Genomic DNA, 15,718 nt, shown 5'->3' with positions numbered 1-15,718 from the left:
CCACCATTTACCCTAACAACCGGAAGCAGTGGTTAAGTATTCAGCAGCGTAGTGGAAACCTGTATGGGCCTGTATCACATTTGCGACTAAAATCAAGGCATAAAAAGTTTATAGACAATTAGACTTTATTTTATATGCTTATGTAATTAATACTTGGAAGATTTTGATAGAATTTCTTATAATTTTACTTGAATAAGGACATAAGATTTCTAACACTAAAGCAAGGAGTAAACTTGTAAATAAAGGAGGTGTGAAAAGCTAACTATCAAATACTGTTTGATTTATAACTGAAGTTATTATGGATACTAACAAATAAATGAGCTGTATATTTTATAATGCATTGTAAATAGATACAATAATTTTAAAACTAAAAACACATGCACATATGAGTAATTTCTTGAATGGGAGTGGATTACCTTGCAAAATCTTAGGAAAATTAAGTTTTCAACTTTTAAGTTTAGTTTACCTCATACATCTCCAATCTTCATTTATGAACTATAAAAGAAAATTACATGAATTAAAAAAGAAAACAGAACTTTTACAGCATAAAAGCGATAAATTTATAATATGAAAAGGTAGAAAAAGATCCCCTATAATATTATCATCTAGATAACACCTACTATTAATATTTCTGACAGTATTTTACTGTAATAGTTTTATTTTATTTTATTTTATTTCCTTTTTTTTTTTGGTGTGTGTGAGCAAGATTGGCCCTAGCTAACATCTGTTGCCAATCTTCCTCTTTTTGCTTGAGGAAGATTGTTGCTGAGCTAACATCTGTGTCAATCTTCGTCTATTTTATGTGAGATGCCGCCACAGCGTGGTTTGACAGTGGTGCTAGGTCTGTGCTCAGGATCTGAACCTGTGAACCCCAGGCTGCTGCCAACTTAACGACACTATGCCACCAGGCTGGCCCCCTATTGTATTTTTTTTTGTTGAGGAAGATTGGCCCTGAGTTAACATCTGTTGCTTATCTTCTTTTTGCTTGAGGAAGATTGTTGCTGAGCTAACGTCTGTGCCAGTCTTCCTCTATTTTGTATGTGGAACACCGCCACAGCATGGCTTGATAAGTGGTGTGTAGGTCTGAGACTGGGATCTGAACCCATGAACCCTGGGCCGCTAAAGTGGAGCACGTGAACTTAACCACTATCCCACAGGGCTTACCTCATGTGCTTTTAAACATAGTTGTGATCATATTTTGTCTACAACTTATAGCCTGCTATTTTTGGTTAGCATTGTAGTGTGAACTATTTTCCATATTATAATTGAACTTTTTTGAATTATTTTTAATGGATGGTATGATATTGTATGACTTTTATGCATACCTGTTTATTTAGCCATTATTATACATTTTAATTATTTACAGTGTTTTCGCTGTTGTAAATAACTCATAGATCAGTATCTTTTGTGAGTAAAGTTATTTATTAAGAATTATTTTCTTTGTATAGATAAAAAGAAGCAGAATTACTCAAGAGATCAAAGGCTTATTGCCAAGTTGTTTTCTAAATCCTTTTATTACCACTGTCCATATGTGAGAGTGTCTACTTCAGAGTAAGTTGTCCTACAATGGGTAGTCTTTTTTTCCCTTAAGTATTTGATAAGTAAAAAAAGATATACATTTAACACTTTTTTATGGAGTTAATGATAGGTTACAATCTTGTGAAATTTCAGTTGTACATTAATGTTTGTCAGTCGTGTTGTAGGTGCACCACTTCACCCTTTGTGCCCACCCCCCACCCCACCTTTCCCCTGGTATCCGCTAAACTGTTCTTAGTCCATAATTTTAAATTCCTCATATGAGTGGGGTCATACACAGATTATCCTTCTCTTGCTGGCTTATTTCACTTAACATAATTCCCTCAAGGTCCATCCATGTTATTGCAAATGGAATGATTTTGTTCTGTTTTACAGCTGAGTAGTATTCCATTGTATATATGTACCACATCTTCTTTATCCATTCATCTGTTGCTGGGCACTTAGGTTGCTTCCACATCTTGGCTATTGTAAATAGTGCTGCAATAAACATTGGGGTGCATAGGACTTTTGGGATTGCTGACTTCAAGCTCTTTGGATAAATACCCAGTAGTGGGATGGCTGGATTGTATGGTAGTTCTATTTTTAATTTTTTGAGGAATCTCCATACTGTTTTCCATAGTGGCTGCACCAGTTTGCCTTCCCACCAGCAGTGTATGAGGGTTCCTTTTTCTCCACAACCTCTCCAACATTTGTTAGTATTAGTTTTAGATATTTTTGTCATTCTAACGGGTGTAAGGTGATATGTTAGTGTAGTTTTGATTTGCATTTCCCTGATGATCAGCGATGATAAGCATCTGTTCCTGTGCCTATTGGCCATCAGTATATCTTCTTTGGAGAAATGTCTGTTCATGTCTCCAGCCCATTTTTTGATTGGGTTGTTTGATGTTTTGTTGTTGAGTTGCGTGGGCCCAGGCGACTCGGCCCCCACTGCAGCCTTGGTCCTTCCTGCGGGAGCGGGCGGAGGTGCCGGGTGTCCGTGTGTCCGCTGGCCGCATCCTCAGTGCACCTGCTGTCTGCTGCCCTGTTGACGTTTATGTGACTGGCTCCTACCTTATGGTGTGCGTTAGCGCTACATCCTGCATTGTGGTTACGTTCTGCCCTGTTGGTACTTTGTGCACTGTCGTTATTTTGGACGTTCTGGTTACTTGGTACTTTGTCGTGACGTTCCACACTGTCGTTCCATATTGTTACCTTGTATGTTGTGGTACTTTCTGCCCTGTCCTGACATTCTACGTTTTGTCGTGTGGAACCGGCACCAAGACTACAGAAGCCAGAATACTCACCCCCTCACCCGATTTTTGAAGAGAAAACTTTCCGGTGTCCTCTGCAGCTTCAGTATGTTTTCTCAGCCTCTAACGAGCAGGGGAAGCTGGGGCGGGCAGACCCCTTTGTTCCCAGTGCGTTTTCAGGGAGGGAACAGCTGCTTGGCTGCATCTGGGTCCCAGGCTGGGGCCTCAGCGTAGAACCCGCTCCTCCGCGAGGAGCCTGTGGCAGGTCCCCTTTAGTTGTGGGCGGGCGGGCAGGCTTTGCTTCTGGGGAGAGCGCCACCTCCCCGCTGTGCGAGCGCTGGCAGGCGGCCCCAGATCTGCCCCAGATCGGCTGTCCTTGCTGACCTGTTTGTGCCCTGTGCGTCCACACTGAGCCACAGCCGGGGTCCCTGCAGACACCGCCCCCTGCAAGGCCTCCCGCACCCTCAGCAGTCGCGCAGAGAGCTGCTCGGTCAGGGCGCGCCAGCTGTCCCCTCCCGCCTGCACAGCCGCCGGCCCGCCTGCCCGCGGGAGGGGTGGCCTGCCACCCCTCCTCCAGCCATGTGCCCTCCTCAGCCTGTGGAACGCGCGCCGCCTGGGCCGGCCCCCACAGCGCCTGGCCAGCGACGCACGGAGTGCGCTGAGCCCAGCCACCCCAACCGTCCTGCCGGGCGCAGCTGCCGCCCCGAGCCCAGCGGCCCCAGCCAGGCCCAGCCCCGAGAGCAAGAGCCAGAGCGAGGTGCCTGGCCCGGGCCCTGGCGGCCCACGCGAGCCGACATGCGGCTCCACGAGCCGTCGCTGTGCCAGGACCCCAGCCTGAGGCAGGAGCTGGCCTCACTGGCCCGCGGCTGCGACTTCGTGCTGCCCTCCCGCTTCAAGAAGAGGCTCAAGGCCTTCCAGCAGGTCCAGGTCTGCCGCATGTCACCCCCCCGGCCCACCCGGGTCCCTCCCGAGTCCCTCCCTGGTGTGGGGGGGGCGGGGGCTGCTCGCACCCACCCGTGCAGGGAGCGTGGGTCCCGCGTGAAGTCGCTGGGAGAGCTCCTAAGAGCTCGCCCGTTGCTGGAGTTTTGGCGGCAGGTGCCGCGGTGTGGCCAGGATGCAAGCCCCCAGCGCGTGGACAGGTTCTGGCTCGGGTGGGGACCTGACCCTGTGGTCCCGGTGGGAAGCCTGGCCCATGGTCACGGCCATCTCCGTGATGACACGGCCCTGTGGGACGCCTGGCCTTCTCGGCCACATGGTGTTTACTGGGCTGTGGGGATCTGCACACATGGGCCGGGCAAGTGGATGGCTCGGTGCTGATAGTGAGTAGTTGGCGTGTAGACACCCTCTCCATGGTTGTGTGTGCTCAGAGGAGTAAGACCTGCTGTGTCTACACCTTGGACGTGTTACGAGTTAGTTTGAGGGACCCAGTCGTTTGGAAGCATCAGACAGCCCGTGATCCCCAGAGTCTGTCTGTGACTCGAGGGGTCTCTCCGTGGCATATCTTGTCCTCGCCTCAGCTCTGGGCCGGTGCTGGGGGCAGGGCCACAGGGCTTGGGGCCGGGGCTCCTGCTCCTGAACGCCTCACCTCTTGCAGTTAGACACCCGCACTTTTTCTGTAGGCCAGGACTTAACGTCCTGTTGTGGCCAAAAAAAATGACATCCAATCAGACCGGGCCATCTGGGGGAAAAAAAGACCTGCCTTCTGCTGATATTTTAATGGGAGTTTTTCTGGGATCATATCTCAGCTTTTACACAGCTTGGGAATTTTTCCTGTCTTGTGTCTTCCAACTTCTGAAGTTTTGTCTGCAGCTGGGGAAGGTGTGAGTCTGTCCCTAGATTTTAAGGAAAGTGCCTGCATTTGGAGACCCAGGAGTGGAATCTGCCCCACGCGGGTCCTGCTTTGACGATAGGAAAACAGATGTGGGGCAGTTAGGGTTTCTCCTGATGGTCCACTGGGCTGTGTGGGAGACCCGGAAATCCCTCCAGCCTCGCCCAGGATGGTCGTGCCTGGGGGCCCGGCTCCCCACAGAGCCCATGCAGGAAAGTCTGCATTGCTTTAGGGCTGCTGCTTATCAAATGAAAATCACTTTTTGGGAATCAAACTTTATGAATTCATTTCATGGGAAGTTGTTTCTTGTCACAGAAAACATGTCTCAACCTTGCTTCTCAGCCGTGACGATGTGCATTGCGTAACGTGAGTGCTCCCTGGGCTGCAGGCGGTGGACCAGTGGGTCTTTCTCATGGGGGTTGTGGGAGGAGCAGAAGGAGAGTTCTCCTGGCTCCTTTCATCCCAAGATGTTGGAGGGCGGATTCGGGACACAGCCTTGGGGGGGTCAGCAAACATCTTTGGGAGAGGCTGGGGGTAGAGGGAGAGGCTGGGGGTGGAGGGAGGGAGGTGGTGCTTCAGCCTGACGGCCACGCCACCCGCTCAGTGGGCCCCCCTGGCCCGGAGCAGAGGACCCTGGGGCACGGCTGTGCCGTCCACAGTGGAGCCATCCCTGCTCCCGCCTCCCATGTCCACCCGCCCACCCTGCCCAGGGATTCTTGGGCCTTCTGGGCGCCGAGCAGCGCCAACTCCCGGTGGTCACTGCAGGCTCTCTCAGGCCCAGGACATGCTCGGCTCACCCCGCTGGAAGGGGTCCTGAGCGTCCTGTACCCCGGGGGTCCCATCACCCACTCTCCACAAACAGGCTCAGGCACAGTTGACGGGCGCCTCTGCTCCTCCACTCTGTCACCTTGCTGTGGGCCCGGACACGCTGTCCAGCCTCCCTGCAGGGTCCTTCAGGGCACACAGACCCCGCTGAGCGTCATTCCAGACCCCAGTGTGGCCACCCCCTGGGGACAGTCCTGGACTCTGAGCTGACCTCCCCTCCCTGGGGTGACAGCGTGGCCTCCCAGCTCTGCCTGTCCCAGATGGCAAGTGGGCCACAGTCTGGGGTCCTAGTCTGGGTGGGGTCACAGTACCCTGCAGGAAGGGTCATGAATACCCCCTTTGATCCACATTCCCAGGACCCTGGCAGCTGGAAGCGGCCCCTCTGTCCACTCGGCTGTGGATGCAGGTTCCCCTCACAGGCCACTCCAGAGCCACACACACGCCCCCTTGGGAGCCCGTCCTGTGGGGCAGGTGCAGAGCCAGGCTGACAGTGTCCAGGCCGGGGACCCCGCTCAGCCGGGCTCCCCCGTCTGTGTCAGTGTTGGGAACACAGCTCTGCTCCCTCCTGTGAACGCGGCTGGCCCAGCAGCCTCCACAGTGAGCCCGGCCCCTCCTGTGCTGGAGGGAGATCCTTCGCACGAACCCGTGTGCAGGGCCTGGCTCCCCCGTTGTTGTCTTTGGCTCCCCTGTGTTAAACTTTGACCTCTGGCTCCCATCTGTCAGCGTGGAGTGTCGTTCACGCGTTTAGTTGGCGCACCTCCTGCCAGCTGGTGTGGAGGGTCCACGGGAGCCGAGGAGAAAGCTCGCGGCCCACAGGGGCCTCCTGTTGGGTGCAGCATCTTTGGGGCCTGGGCTCACCTGGAATCCACAGGCTGTCCCCCTGAGCTCCCTGGCCCCGTCCAGGGCCCCGTCCCGGCCTTGCTGCTGCATCCGGTCTCAGACGGGGCCGCCCAGGACGCTGCTGGGCTTGGCCGCTCCGGCCCAGCGTCCCTGCCTGGCCTGCTCTCATTCTGCCACCTGTGCCCTGTCCTGGCCCGTTGGAGTCGGAGGGACCCATCTGATGTCCCAGCACGTGCCGTCTGACCCCTCTGGGACCTGACCGTCCGAGGCTGGTGTTGGGAGGTGTGACCCCAGAGACACAGCTGGACGGATTTCTGCTGGGCTCCCCCACACCCTTCTGCGGGAGAAGAGATGCCTTTGCTTTATCCCAGGGCTTGGATTTTGGTCGTGGGGGCACCGCTCCGCCCCACTGTGTGTTCTGGGAGGCCCATGGGCGAGTCTGAGGTCCCAGGAGTGGGGTCGAGTCAGGGAGCAGGCGGCTGGGGCCCTCTACAGAAGTAGCTCTCCGTGAGGCCGTGCCCCTTGATCGGGGCTGCAGGGGGCCTGCGTGGGGCGGGGCGGGTGGGAGCCCAGGCAAGAGGCTTGGGGACCCGAATGCCCCTTGGTCGGCTGGTTGCCATTTTTTAAGAGGCCTGAGCCGTACTTTAGGACTCTCCTTTCACACACACACGTGTGTGTTTTTGCCACTTTTGTTCATTCCAGTCATCTGGCCGCGTCCCCTGGAGGTCGGGGAATGCGCCCCACGGTCCCTGCAGGACCTGCTGAGACCTGTTTTGCGGCCCAGGAGGTGGCCAGCCCCCAACGGCGTCCTGTGTGTTGGAAAAGAATGTGAGAGCTGCAGCTGTGCTGGGGCCGCATCTATTTCTGTCCCGGAGATTAAACTTGTAAATCTCCCGTGTCTGCAGCAGGCTGTTTGTTTCTCGTTGTCCGGTCAGCTCCGTCATCGCTCCGGGGAGCTGGGCCCGGCCTCCCTGGGGGCTGGACCTCTGCTTTTCCCTGCAGCGTCTGCCGTGTCCGTGTGGGGCTCCTGGGGCCGGCATCGGCCAGCTCTGAGGCATGTCGTTTCCCCTGGTCGCCTGCCCTGACGCGGTCCCTGTCTCTCTCTAGTACTGTCCACACCTCCACCTCTTGTGTGCACGTCAGTCCAGCCACCCCACGGCCCCTCTACCCTTTTCCGTCTTTTGAGAAGATGTTCACCCTCTGCACCCTTACGTCTTATGTGTGTCTCTTGTGAATAGACACGATTCTCTTTTTCCTTCTGATCTTCATCTTTTAACTGTGCCGTTTGTCTGTTTCCACGTGTTATGACTGTTCGTCCATCTTGGTTTATTTTCGTCCTGTCCTTTCTTGCCTCCTCTTTCTCTTTTCCTCTCCTACTTTGGAGTATTCCCTTGCTCCTAGCTGACTGCTCATCCTAGAAATGGCCACTACTGGATTTTTCCAGGTGAAAAATTAATACCTTTGCCTTCCAGCTCAAAACACTCAGATGGGGGCTGGCCCAGTGGCGCAGCAGTTAAGTGAGCATGTTCTGCTTCAGCGGCCCGGGGTTCACCAGTTCGGATCCCAGGTGCAGACATGGCACCACTTGGCAAGCCATGCTGTGGTAGGCGTCCCACATATAAAGTAGAGGAAGATGGGCACGGATGTTAGCTCAGGCCCAGTCTTCCTCAGCAAAAAGAGGAGGATCGGCAGATGCTCAGGGCTAATCTTCTTCAACAAAAAAAAACAAAACTCTCAGACACTTCCATTCCATGACCCCATTCATTTTATACTGCTGTTGTTGCCTTCGGAGGGTTTTTAAAAAGAAATAAAATCGCCGCCTTATGATGATTCACACAGTCAGCGTGTTGAGATTTGCCCCCCATACGCCCCTTTCCTGCATCTCCGACCTGCGTCAGGAGCACTTGGCTTCTGCCTGACGCACGGTCCCCCGCACATCCTGGACCAGCGTCTGCTGACAGTGGCCGGCTCGCTTTTGCTTTTCTTCCGTTTTGGTCTCAAACTGTCTCCATGTTGGTTTTGTGTGGCAGACACCTCCCGGGAGGTGGCGTTTGGGCGAAAGGGCAGCCGCTCTCCTCCAGCTCTGGCCCCTGCATTTCTGTCGAGAAGCTGGCTGCAGGGCTCCTGGGTCGCTCCTTTGGAGACGGTCCCCTTTTCTGTTCCGTTCCGTCTCCTTGTGGCAGGTTCTGAGGATCTGCCGCTGTCTTGGGTGTTGTCCCGTCTCGTCGTCCGGTGTGCAGTGTGGGTCGCTCCAAGGACTCCTGCTTGGGGTTCCTTGGGCCTCGGGTCTCAGGATGTGTCTCCAGCTCTGCAGCTGCAGGCTCAGCACCTGCGTCTCCTCCCTCCCGGGGCACGAGTCCCTCCCAGCTGTGCTGCTCTGCTCTCCAACCCAGAAAGCAAGTGTGTTTCCTGTTCTTCTGGACGTTTTATTTGGGGCTGTCTTAAGTCTCCTCACTCTTGCATCTTCAAGCCTCTCCCTGTCTTGATATATGAAGCGTGTCGGCTCTCATTCTCAACAACGTCAGAGTCCGGAGTCTTCGCCAGCCCAGCTGCTCCCTGCTTGCCGGCTCTCCCTCATGGTGCCTTCCTTTCATGTGTGTTTGTGCATTTTGATCATGAACGCCTCACTTTCCTTGGAACTTGGGGCGTTTTCTGAGTCCCGAGTTGAGGATGGTTCACCTCAGCACATCTTGCTGCTTCCGGGCACTGCTGATCTGTGGCAGCCTGACGTCGTCGGCTGGAGGGTTTGGGGACCAGGCACAGGATGTACATTTGGTTTGCACACTTGACTGGGAGTCTGCTGTGAGCTCTCGGGAGCTTTGCCACCACCCCTGCCCGCAGCCCCTTGATGCAGCACCAGCTTTCAGGCCTATGATTGTCCTTTCCTTCCTGGGGTCAGAGGTTGGTGGGGATTTATTTCCACTTCATTCTTCTCGCTGCAGGGGCAGCCCCCAGGATCCCGCTCAGGGGGCAGCCTCCGTCGAGGATGCTGGATGTTGCCTCCTGTCCCCGAGCTCTGCAACACTGTGAGGTGACGGTCACTTCACCCCCTTGAGTGCACTCCCTGAAGGCAGCGCCTGTCCAGCCTCTCCTGGCCTCGCTGGGTGCCCCTTCCCAGCGTCCGTGCCCTGAGAGTCCTTCCTCTCTTGCCAGTCCGTGAGGCACTCAGGAAGATGTTTGTCAAGTGCTCTCCCCAGCATTTCCAGCTGCCTTCCTCAGAAGGGCTGGTCCGGGTACCTGGGTCTTGACAGGGCCGCAGAAAGAGCACACATGTTAGCATTTACTTCTCCCTGAGTCGATCCTGCAAGTCCAGCACCAGAACTGGGTCATCCAGTGTTGCGCTGTGCCTCAGGGAGTGAGTTGGTGGGAGACGCTTGCTTCCCCATGAGTGTGAGAGACATGGAAGGTTCCAGGCTGGGAGAGACTCACTGTGGACAGAGGGAAACAGAGTCATGTGGCCAAGTTCTCTGAGGTAGCAGCTTTCCGAACACAGCGAAAGGTGTTTTCCTTTCAGGGGAGCTCTTTGGGATGTGCGTTCCATCACTGCATATTGCTGGGGGCCTGCTCTGTGCCAGGCACTGGAGGGTAGCTGCACCTTCTAGTTGGGATGACAGAAAAGCCTACAGAGCCTGACTGGGATGACAGTACCTGTGAAGGGGCGGCAGGTGGGGTGGGATGTGTGTTCTGTCAGGGATGACCTTGTGACCTGCGGTGATGTATTCTGTGAGGGGGCAGCAGATGGGGTGGGATGTGTGTTCTGTCAGGGATGACCTTGTGACCCGGGGTGATGGTTCCTGTGAGGGGGCAGCAGATGGGGTGGGATGTGTGTTCTGTCAGGGATGACCTTGTAACCTGGGATGATGGTTCCTGTGAGGGGGCAGCAGGTGGGGTGGGATGAGTGTTCTGTCAGGGATGACCTCGTGACCTGGGGTAACGGTTACTATGAGGGGGCGGCAGGTGGGGTGGGATGTGTGTTCTGTCAGGGATGACCTTGTGACCTGGGGTGAGGTTCCTGTGAAGGGGCGGCAGGTGGGGTGGGATGTGTGTTCTGTCAGGGATGACCTCGTGACCTGGGGTGATGGTTCCTATGAGGGGGCTGCAGGTGAGGTGGGATGTGTGGTGTGTAGGATGACCTTGTGACCTGGGGTGATGGCTCCTGTGAAGGGGCAGCAGGTAGGGTGGGATGTTTGTCCTGTCAGGGATGACCTTGTGACCTGGGGTAACGGTTACTATGAGGGGGCGGCAGGTGGGGTGGGATGTGTGGTGTGTCAGGGATGACCTTGTGACCTGGGGTGATGGTTGGTGTGAGGGGACGGCAGGTGGGAGTGGGCTCAGGCGGGGGGTGTTGTGTTGTCTATTGATGACATGCTAGTGGCAGGTGGGATCTGATCATGGTCTTAGATGAGGTAAGGCAGTGTTTGTGGGGCGCCTGGGAACAGTAGGCACAAAGGCCCTGAGGTGGGCAGTGACAGGGGCAGTCATTAGCGCCTCCACACACCCGCTGTGCCCCAGGGAGCTGTGGTGCAGTGGTTCTCAAACTCCTGACCCAGGGGACCGTCCTCCTGTACCAGCGTGTTGGTGGAAGGGACGTGTGGCACCCTCAAGGGAAGCCCTCCTGCTGGCAGCAGCCAGTGTGGCCATGCGGGGTGTCTGCAGGGCGCTGTCAAGAGCACCAAAGACCTGTGGTTGTGTCTTTGCCCCTAAGTTTGTAGCTGTCTCCCTTCCTCCCTCCCTCCATCTGCCAAATTCCCCCCAAATTCCCCCCGTCCGCATGGCTCTGACCACAGGGGCCGTCTCTCACTGCGCAGCCCATGTGGGCGTCCTCCCTCCACCATGGTCAAGCTCCCCAGGCAGTAAGCTCGCTCGTGTCCCACTCTGCTCGTCCTGTGCCGCTGTCCAGAAGGTCATGTCTCATGGAGCTATGCGTGTGTCCTCGGGGCCAGGCCTCAGGGCCCGGAGCAGAGGAAGACAGGAGCTCTGCTGTGTTCCAGGGTCAGAAGGACCCGGGCTGCCGCACGAGGCGAGGGGTTCCTGGAGATCAGCGAGCTGTGTGTCCACCCCCAGGAACAGACACACGAGCTGAGGCAGAGACAGGCCCTCGCGTGGCAGCCCTGGGCGTGGAGGCCTCATGCGTGTGTGTGCGTCTGTGTGTGTGTCTCCATCGCGACCAGCAGGCCCTTCCCCGCCAGTCCTGACTGGGAGGCCCATTTGGCTGTTGGGCCCCATCCCCTTCCTGTTCCTGCCCCTGGAGACAAGCGGACCAGCAGACGGTGGGGGATGGAGAAGGAGGAACAGGTGACTGAGCCGGTGCCATCGCTGTCGTGGGAATCTCTGCGCCATGTGCTCAGGAAGCGGGTAGAAACCGTCAGATGTGGTTCATCCCGTGCAGTGTGAATACTGCCTCCTAGAGTGCTCAGTCTTTGCAGCTTCGGAAGACACGTTGGCGCGTCTCCACCCACAGAGGTTTGGTGAACTTGCTCCTGACGCGTGGTTTCTGCCCCTTGCGAGGCCCACACAGGACCTGGGGCTCCCCGTGCCCTTGGCCCAGGCTGGCCCCTCTGCCCGGGTGGCCCATCAGCTTCTCCCTCTCGGACTGCGGCCGAGCCTGCATCACGGGGGCCCGGTGTCCATCCTCCTTGGAACTGGCCCCCCATGTCCTTCTCTATACCTCTGGCCTCTCCTGTTGTCCGAGGCCTCCCCGCCCAGCAGGGCCATGGGAGGGTCGATGGGCCACTGTACAGACCTCAGACGTTGTCCCCGTGGTGCCGGTCGTTCTGAGTTCGTGAGCACAGGGCACGTGCTCAGATGTCATAAAGTAGCTCCCAGTGCTGCCTTGGACCATCTGTTAGACCAACGAGAGAATGAAGCCGACTACAAACGTGATCTAAAAACTCCCGTGTGGTGACAGACGTCACAAAGTAAATAAAAAGACGTGGGGCCTGGGGACGGAGGACAAAACTCACAAAGCCGAAGACACGTGCCGCCCTGGGAATGGTCAGAGGAGGAACAGAAATGACGGCACAGCGTGGAGTAGAGAAGGGGCAGGGAAGATGGTGTCCTTGCCTTTTAGACAAATGAGGAGATGCTCCACCTGGTTCAGAGTACGGTGGGGGTGGAGCATGATGCCTGTGTGGTGTCTTAGTTCCCCCAGACGGCGGAACCTCAGTTTGACAGCGCCCTCTGCTGACGGGGCAGGAGGGAATGCGGTGTCGGAGATGGTGGTGGCCCCCGGAGCTCCTCCCGCAGGAGCACGTGGACGAGCCACACTCTTGCGGTGCTGAGGCCGTGCCGGCTGCCTCCCTGTGCTCCCATTCAGATTGGGGCCTTTGTAAGCTTCTTGCACTCGCTCACCTTTAAACAACGCAGGACAGGCGCCTAGCCCGTGGTGGGGACCGCCCACCTTTAGGACTGTGGTGTGTGCAGACACCAGCACCAGGGACACCAGGCCCCCAAAGCCCCCTCAGGAGGTGCTTGCATGTATCCTCACGCCTAGGACAGGAGCCACGAGCACTCGCTGCTGCTGCTGCTGCTCCACAAAGGGGCATGCTGGCCTCCCGCCCTCCCCTCACGTGTGGTGGCGGCCGGGTCACCGCGAGGTCACCAGGGCACAAAGGCCACGTTACTTCCCCAGGCAGAGCCGCCAGGACCCCAGGGCAAAGCCTTGCTCGCGGATCCCAGCCTGGATTCGCATCTGCGTAGACTGCGGATTCATGAGGAGGTCTGGTCGCCACGCGTGACTTGTGCAGATGAAGACAGACTTCCTCGTGAGTGTCCAGCGAGGTTCCAGAGCTGTCGCTTGGCAGCCCTTGGGCAGGAAATGTCCCTATGTCTCCACAGGAGGGGGGCACAGATAGTGGGCGTGAGCGACACAGGGCCTGACACCACATGTCCAGGACGCCCCAGTGAGCCCACCCCGCTGCTTTCAGGGCTTCGTGTGGTGGAGTCAGCATCACGCCGTCGCCAGCTGGAGTGTGCCTGTGGCCATCCAGGGGGAGGAGGGCACCCATGGGGACGCTCGGGCCAGCCAGGGGGGCGAGGGTGAGCCTCGTGGTGGATTGCTGTGCACTGACAGCCGCAGGAAGATTTGATTTAAGTTCTTTGTCACGTTCTGTCCATTTTGTCAAAGTCCATTTCTCAGGACCGGCCTGAGTATTAACTGTGTAACGGGTCTGGCAGAAGCCGGCTGACACGGTGACAGCAACCTCGTTTTCAGGAATCACACCTGGTCGTAGGCGAGAGGCCGAGCAGTGTGTCTGCATGGAGGCGTAGCAGCGCTGTCATCCCTCTTCCTTGTCCTTTCCCAGGTGACCAGGTGCGCGGCCTCCTAGCGCTGACCAGCAGCGAACGACGTCCCTGTGACTTAGCAGCCCAGGGGTCTGTGTCAGCCCAGCCATGGACTGGGGAGAAGGCACATGGTTGACAACGGCTCCAGAACCAGCCCAGGGGCAGCCACCCCACAGTGTAGGTGCCCTGCCCTCTGCCTGGAGCGCCAGACTCCTTGTGCCTCAGTTTTCCCACCGTGAATACAGGATGCTGGGGGCACGTCAGTCACAGATTGTCCTGAACGCGGCAGTTGAGTGAGATGGCTCATGGGAAGATGTGGTCGGTGCTCAGGAAACACCAACACCGTATTGCACAAAGGTACAAGGGCAGCGACTGTGGCCGACAGCTCAGGGCATTGGGCTCGCAATTCATTCCGCCTCGCGGGAGAGAAGAAAAGAGAAAGACGGGAAAACGGAACCACCGCCACAAGGCAAGGAAACAGGCACTCAGGGGCCTGCCCCGGGGGCACAGCAGTTAAGTTTACAGGCTCCGCTTCGGTGGCCTGGGGTTCGCGGGTTCGGATCCCAGGCGCAGACCTAGCACCGCTCGTCAAGTCACGCTGAGGCGGCCTCCTTCATATGAAGTAGTAGACGATTGGGACAGATGTTAGCTCAGTAACAGTCTTCCTCACAAAAAATTAAAAAAATGAAAAATGGCCCTCAGTCTTTGTTCCAGAAATCGAGGGGAAAAGTTATCTTCCTCAAAGCGAATCGTGGGCACCCCCAGCAGATCTGTTGAACCGAACCCTCTCCTTCCAAGGAGGCAGCTCTGGGTGTGGCTTCCCCTCCCGCCTGTCCCTGGGCCACGGTGGGTGTGGTTTTGGCTCAGTGCTGCTGTGCAGGGCTGTCACATCAGGACTCAGTGATTCTGACACTGTAACCCAATCCCCGTGGAACAGGACATCCCGGGCTGGGAGGAGGGGGATCAGCCTGTGTCCCTGGGTGCTGACTCGGGCCGAGTCTCGTGAAGGGTGGGCCCGAGGTCATCGTCCAGCCTTTGCTCTGCTCTGAGGCTTAGTCCACAGTGTGGTCCTCGTGCTTCCCACCGTCCATGGCAGATCCACCTCGCTCAGCACAGCCGGCCTGCAATAGGTGCCGGAACCTCAGGGCCGCCCTTTGCAGCCTCTCCTTTCTGATCACCGTGCCGTCCACATCTGCCTCTCGGCTCTCAGCACTGAGGTGACCCTGCGTCAAACCCCTGACTGTTTTATTTGCCCTGTTGTGATCACAGGGCTCATTGTCGTGCGTCTGCAGGCTCTCCCCATAGCCCCCCAGTACAGCAGACTCAGGACAGCAACACCTCTGGACGTGTTGCTGTCGTCTGTGGGTCACGTCAGTGGGGCAGGACAGAAAGCGTTTACAAGTGACTCCTCCTCCTAGTGCTGGAGGGAAAACAGACAGGTGACACAGGGCGTCCCGGGACATGACTGAGGGGACGCGAGGCCGTCCCGAGATGTGACTGAAGGGGACATGGGGCCATGCTGAGACGTGACTGAGGGGATGCGGGGCAACCCTGAGACATGACTGAGGGGGACATGGGCCCCTCCCGAGACGTGAGTGAGGGGGACGAGGGACCGTCCCGGGACGTGAGTGAGGGGATGCAGGGCCGTTCTGAGACGTGACTGAGGGGGACGTGGGGCCATCCTGAGACGTGACTGAGGGGACGTGGGGGGCCACCCCAAGACATGAGTGAGGGGGACGTGGGGCCATCCCGAGACGTGACTGAGAGAACATGGGCCGTCCCTGAGATGGACTGATGGACTGAGGAGGACACTAGCCGGTCCCAGAGGCTGCAGCTGGGTGGTGAAGAGGCCCCCGTTGCAGGACGAGATGTGTAGGACACCCGCAGGTTTCAGTGGGGAGCCGTGTTGACTGTGTATCCTGGTGGCAAATTGGTAGTGCTGTTGGTGTCTGGTGTTCCAGCCCCTGGTCCCTGTGGCATGAGGCGGTGGCTGCATGAGCTGTGCTCTGTCACTCGGCCTTGGGGAGGGTGGCTGACATGTGAGTGCCCCGTGGCGCATGGAGGGGACCCCCCACCTGGGCGTTCGGGCCTGCTGGCGGTGCCATTCCTCTGGGTAAGAACCACGCTGTGCCCGGTCACTGGGCCGGCCCTGAACCCTCTGTGGTGTTTCCTCGGC

General features: G+C 56.8%; 1 protein-coding gene across 4 annotated transcripts in view; it reads left to right on the top strand.

Annotated features, from left to right (window-relative positions):
* The first annotated feature begins 515 nt into the window (after window positions 1-515).
* Window positions 516-15,718, top strand: part of LOC139044122 (serine/threonine-protein phosphatase 2A regulatory subunit B'' subunit beta-like) — a 40,352-nt gene continuing 25,149 nt past the window's right edge. For all 4 annotated transcript variants that reach the window (XM_070503672.1, XM_070503673.1, XM_070503671.1 and 1 more), the window contains exon 1: window positions 516-3,692. In XM_070503672.1, coding sequence (XP_070359773.1) covers window positions 3,345-3,692 — 348 coding nt within the window. In that variant the 5' untranslated portion in view covers window positions 516-3,344. The remainder of the gene's footprint in view (window positions 3,693-15,718) is intronic.

Source organism: Equus asinus, unplaced genomic scaffold (assembly GCF_041296235.1).
Source record: "Equus asinus isolate D_3611 breed Donkey unplaced genomic scaffold, EquAss-T2T_v2 contig_611, whole genome shotgun sequence".
NCBI classification, from domain to species: Eukaryota; Metazoa; Chordata; class Mammalia; order Perissodactyla; family Equidae; genus Equus; species Equus asinus.
Note: the sequence above shows the minus strand (reverse complement) of the source record. Positions and strands in the feature narration are given on the sequence as shown.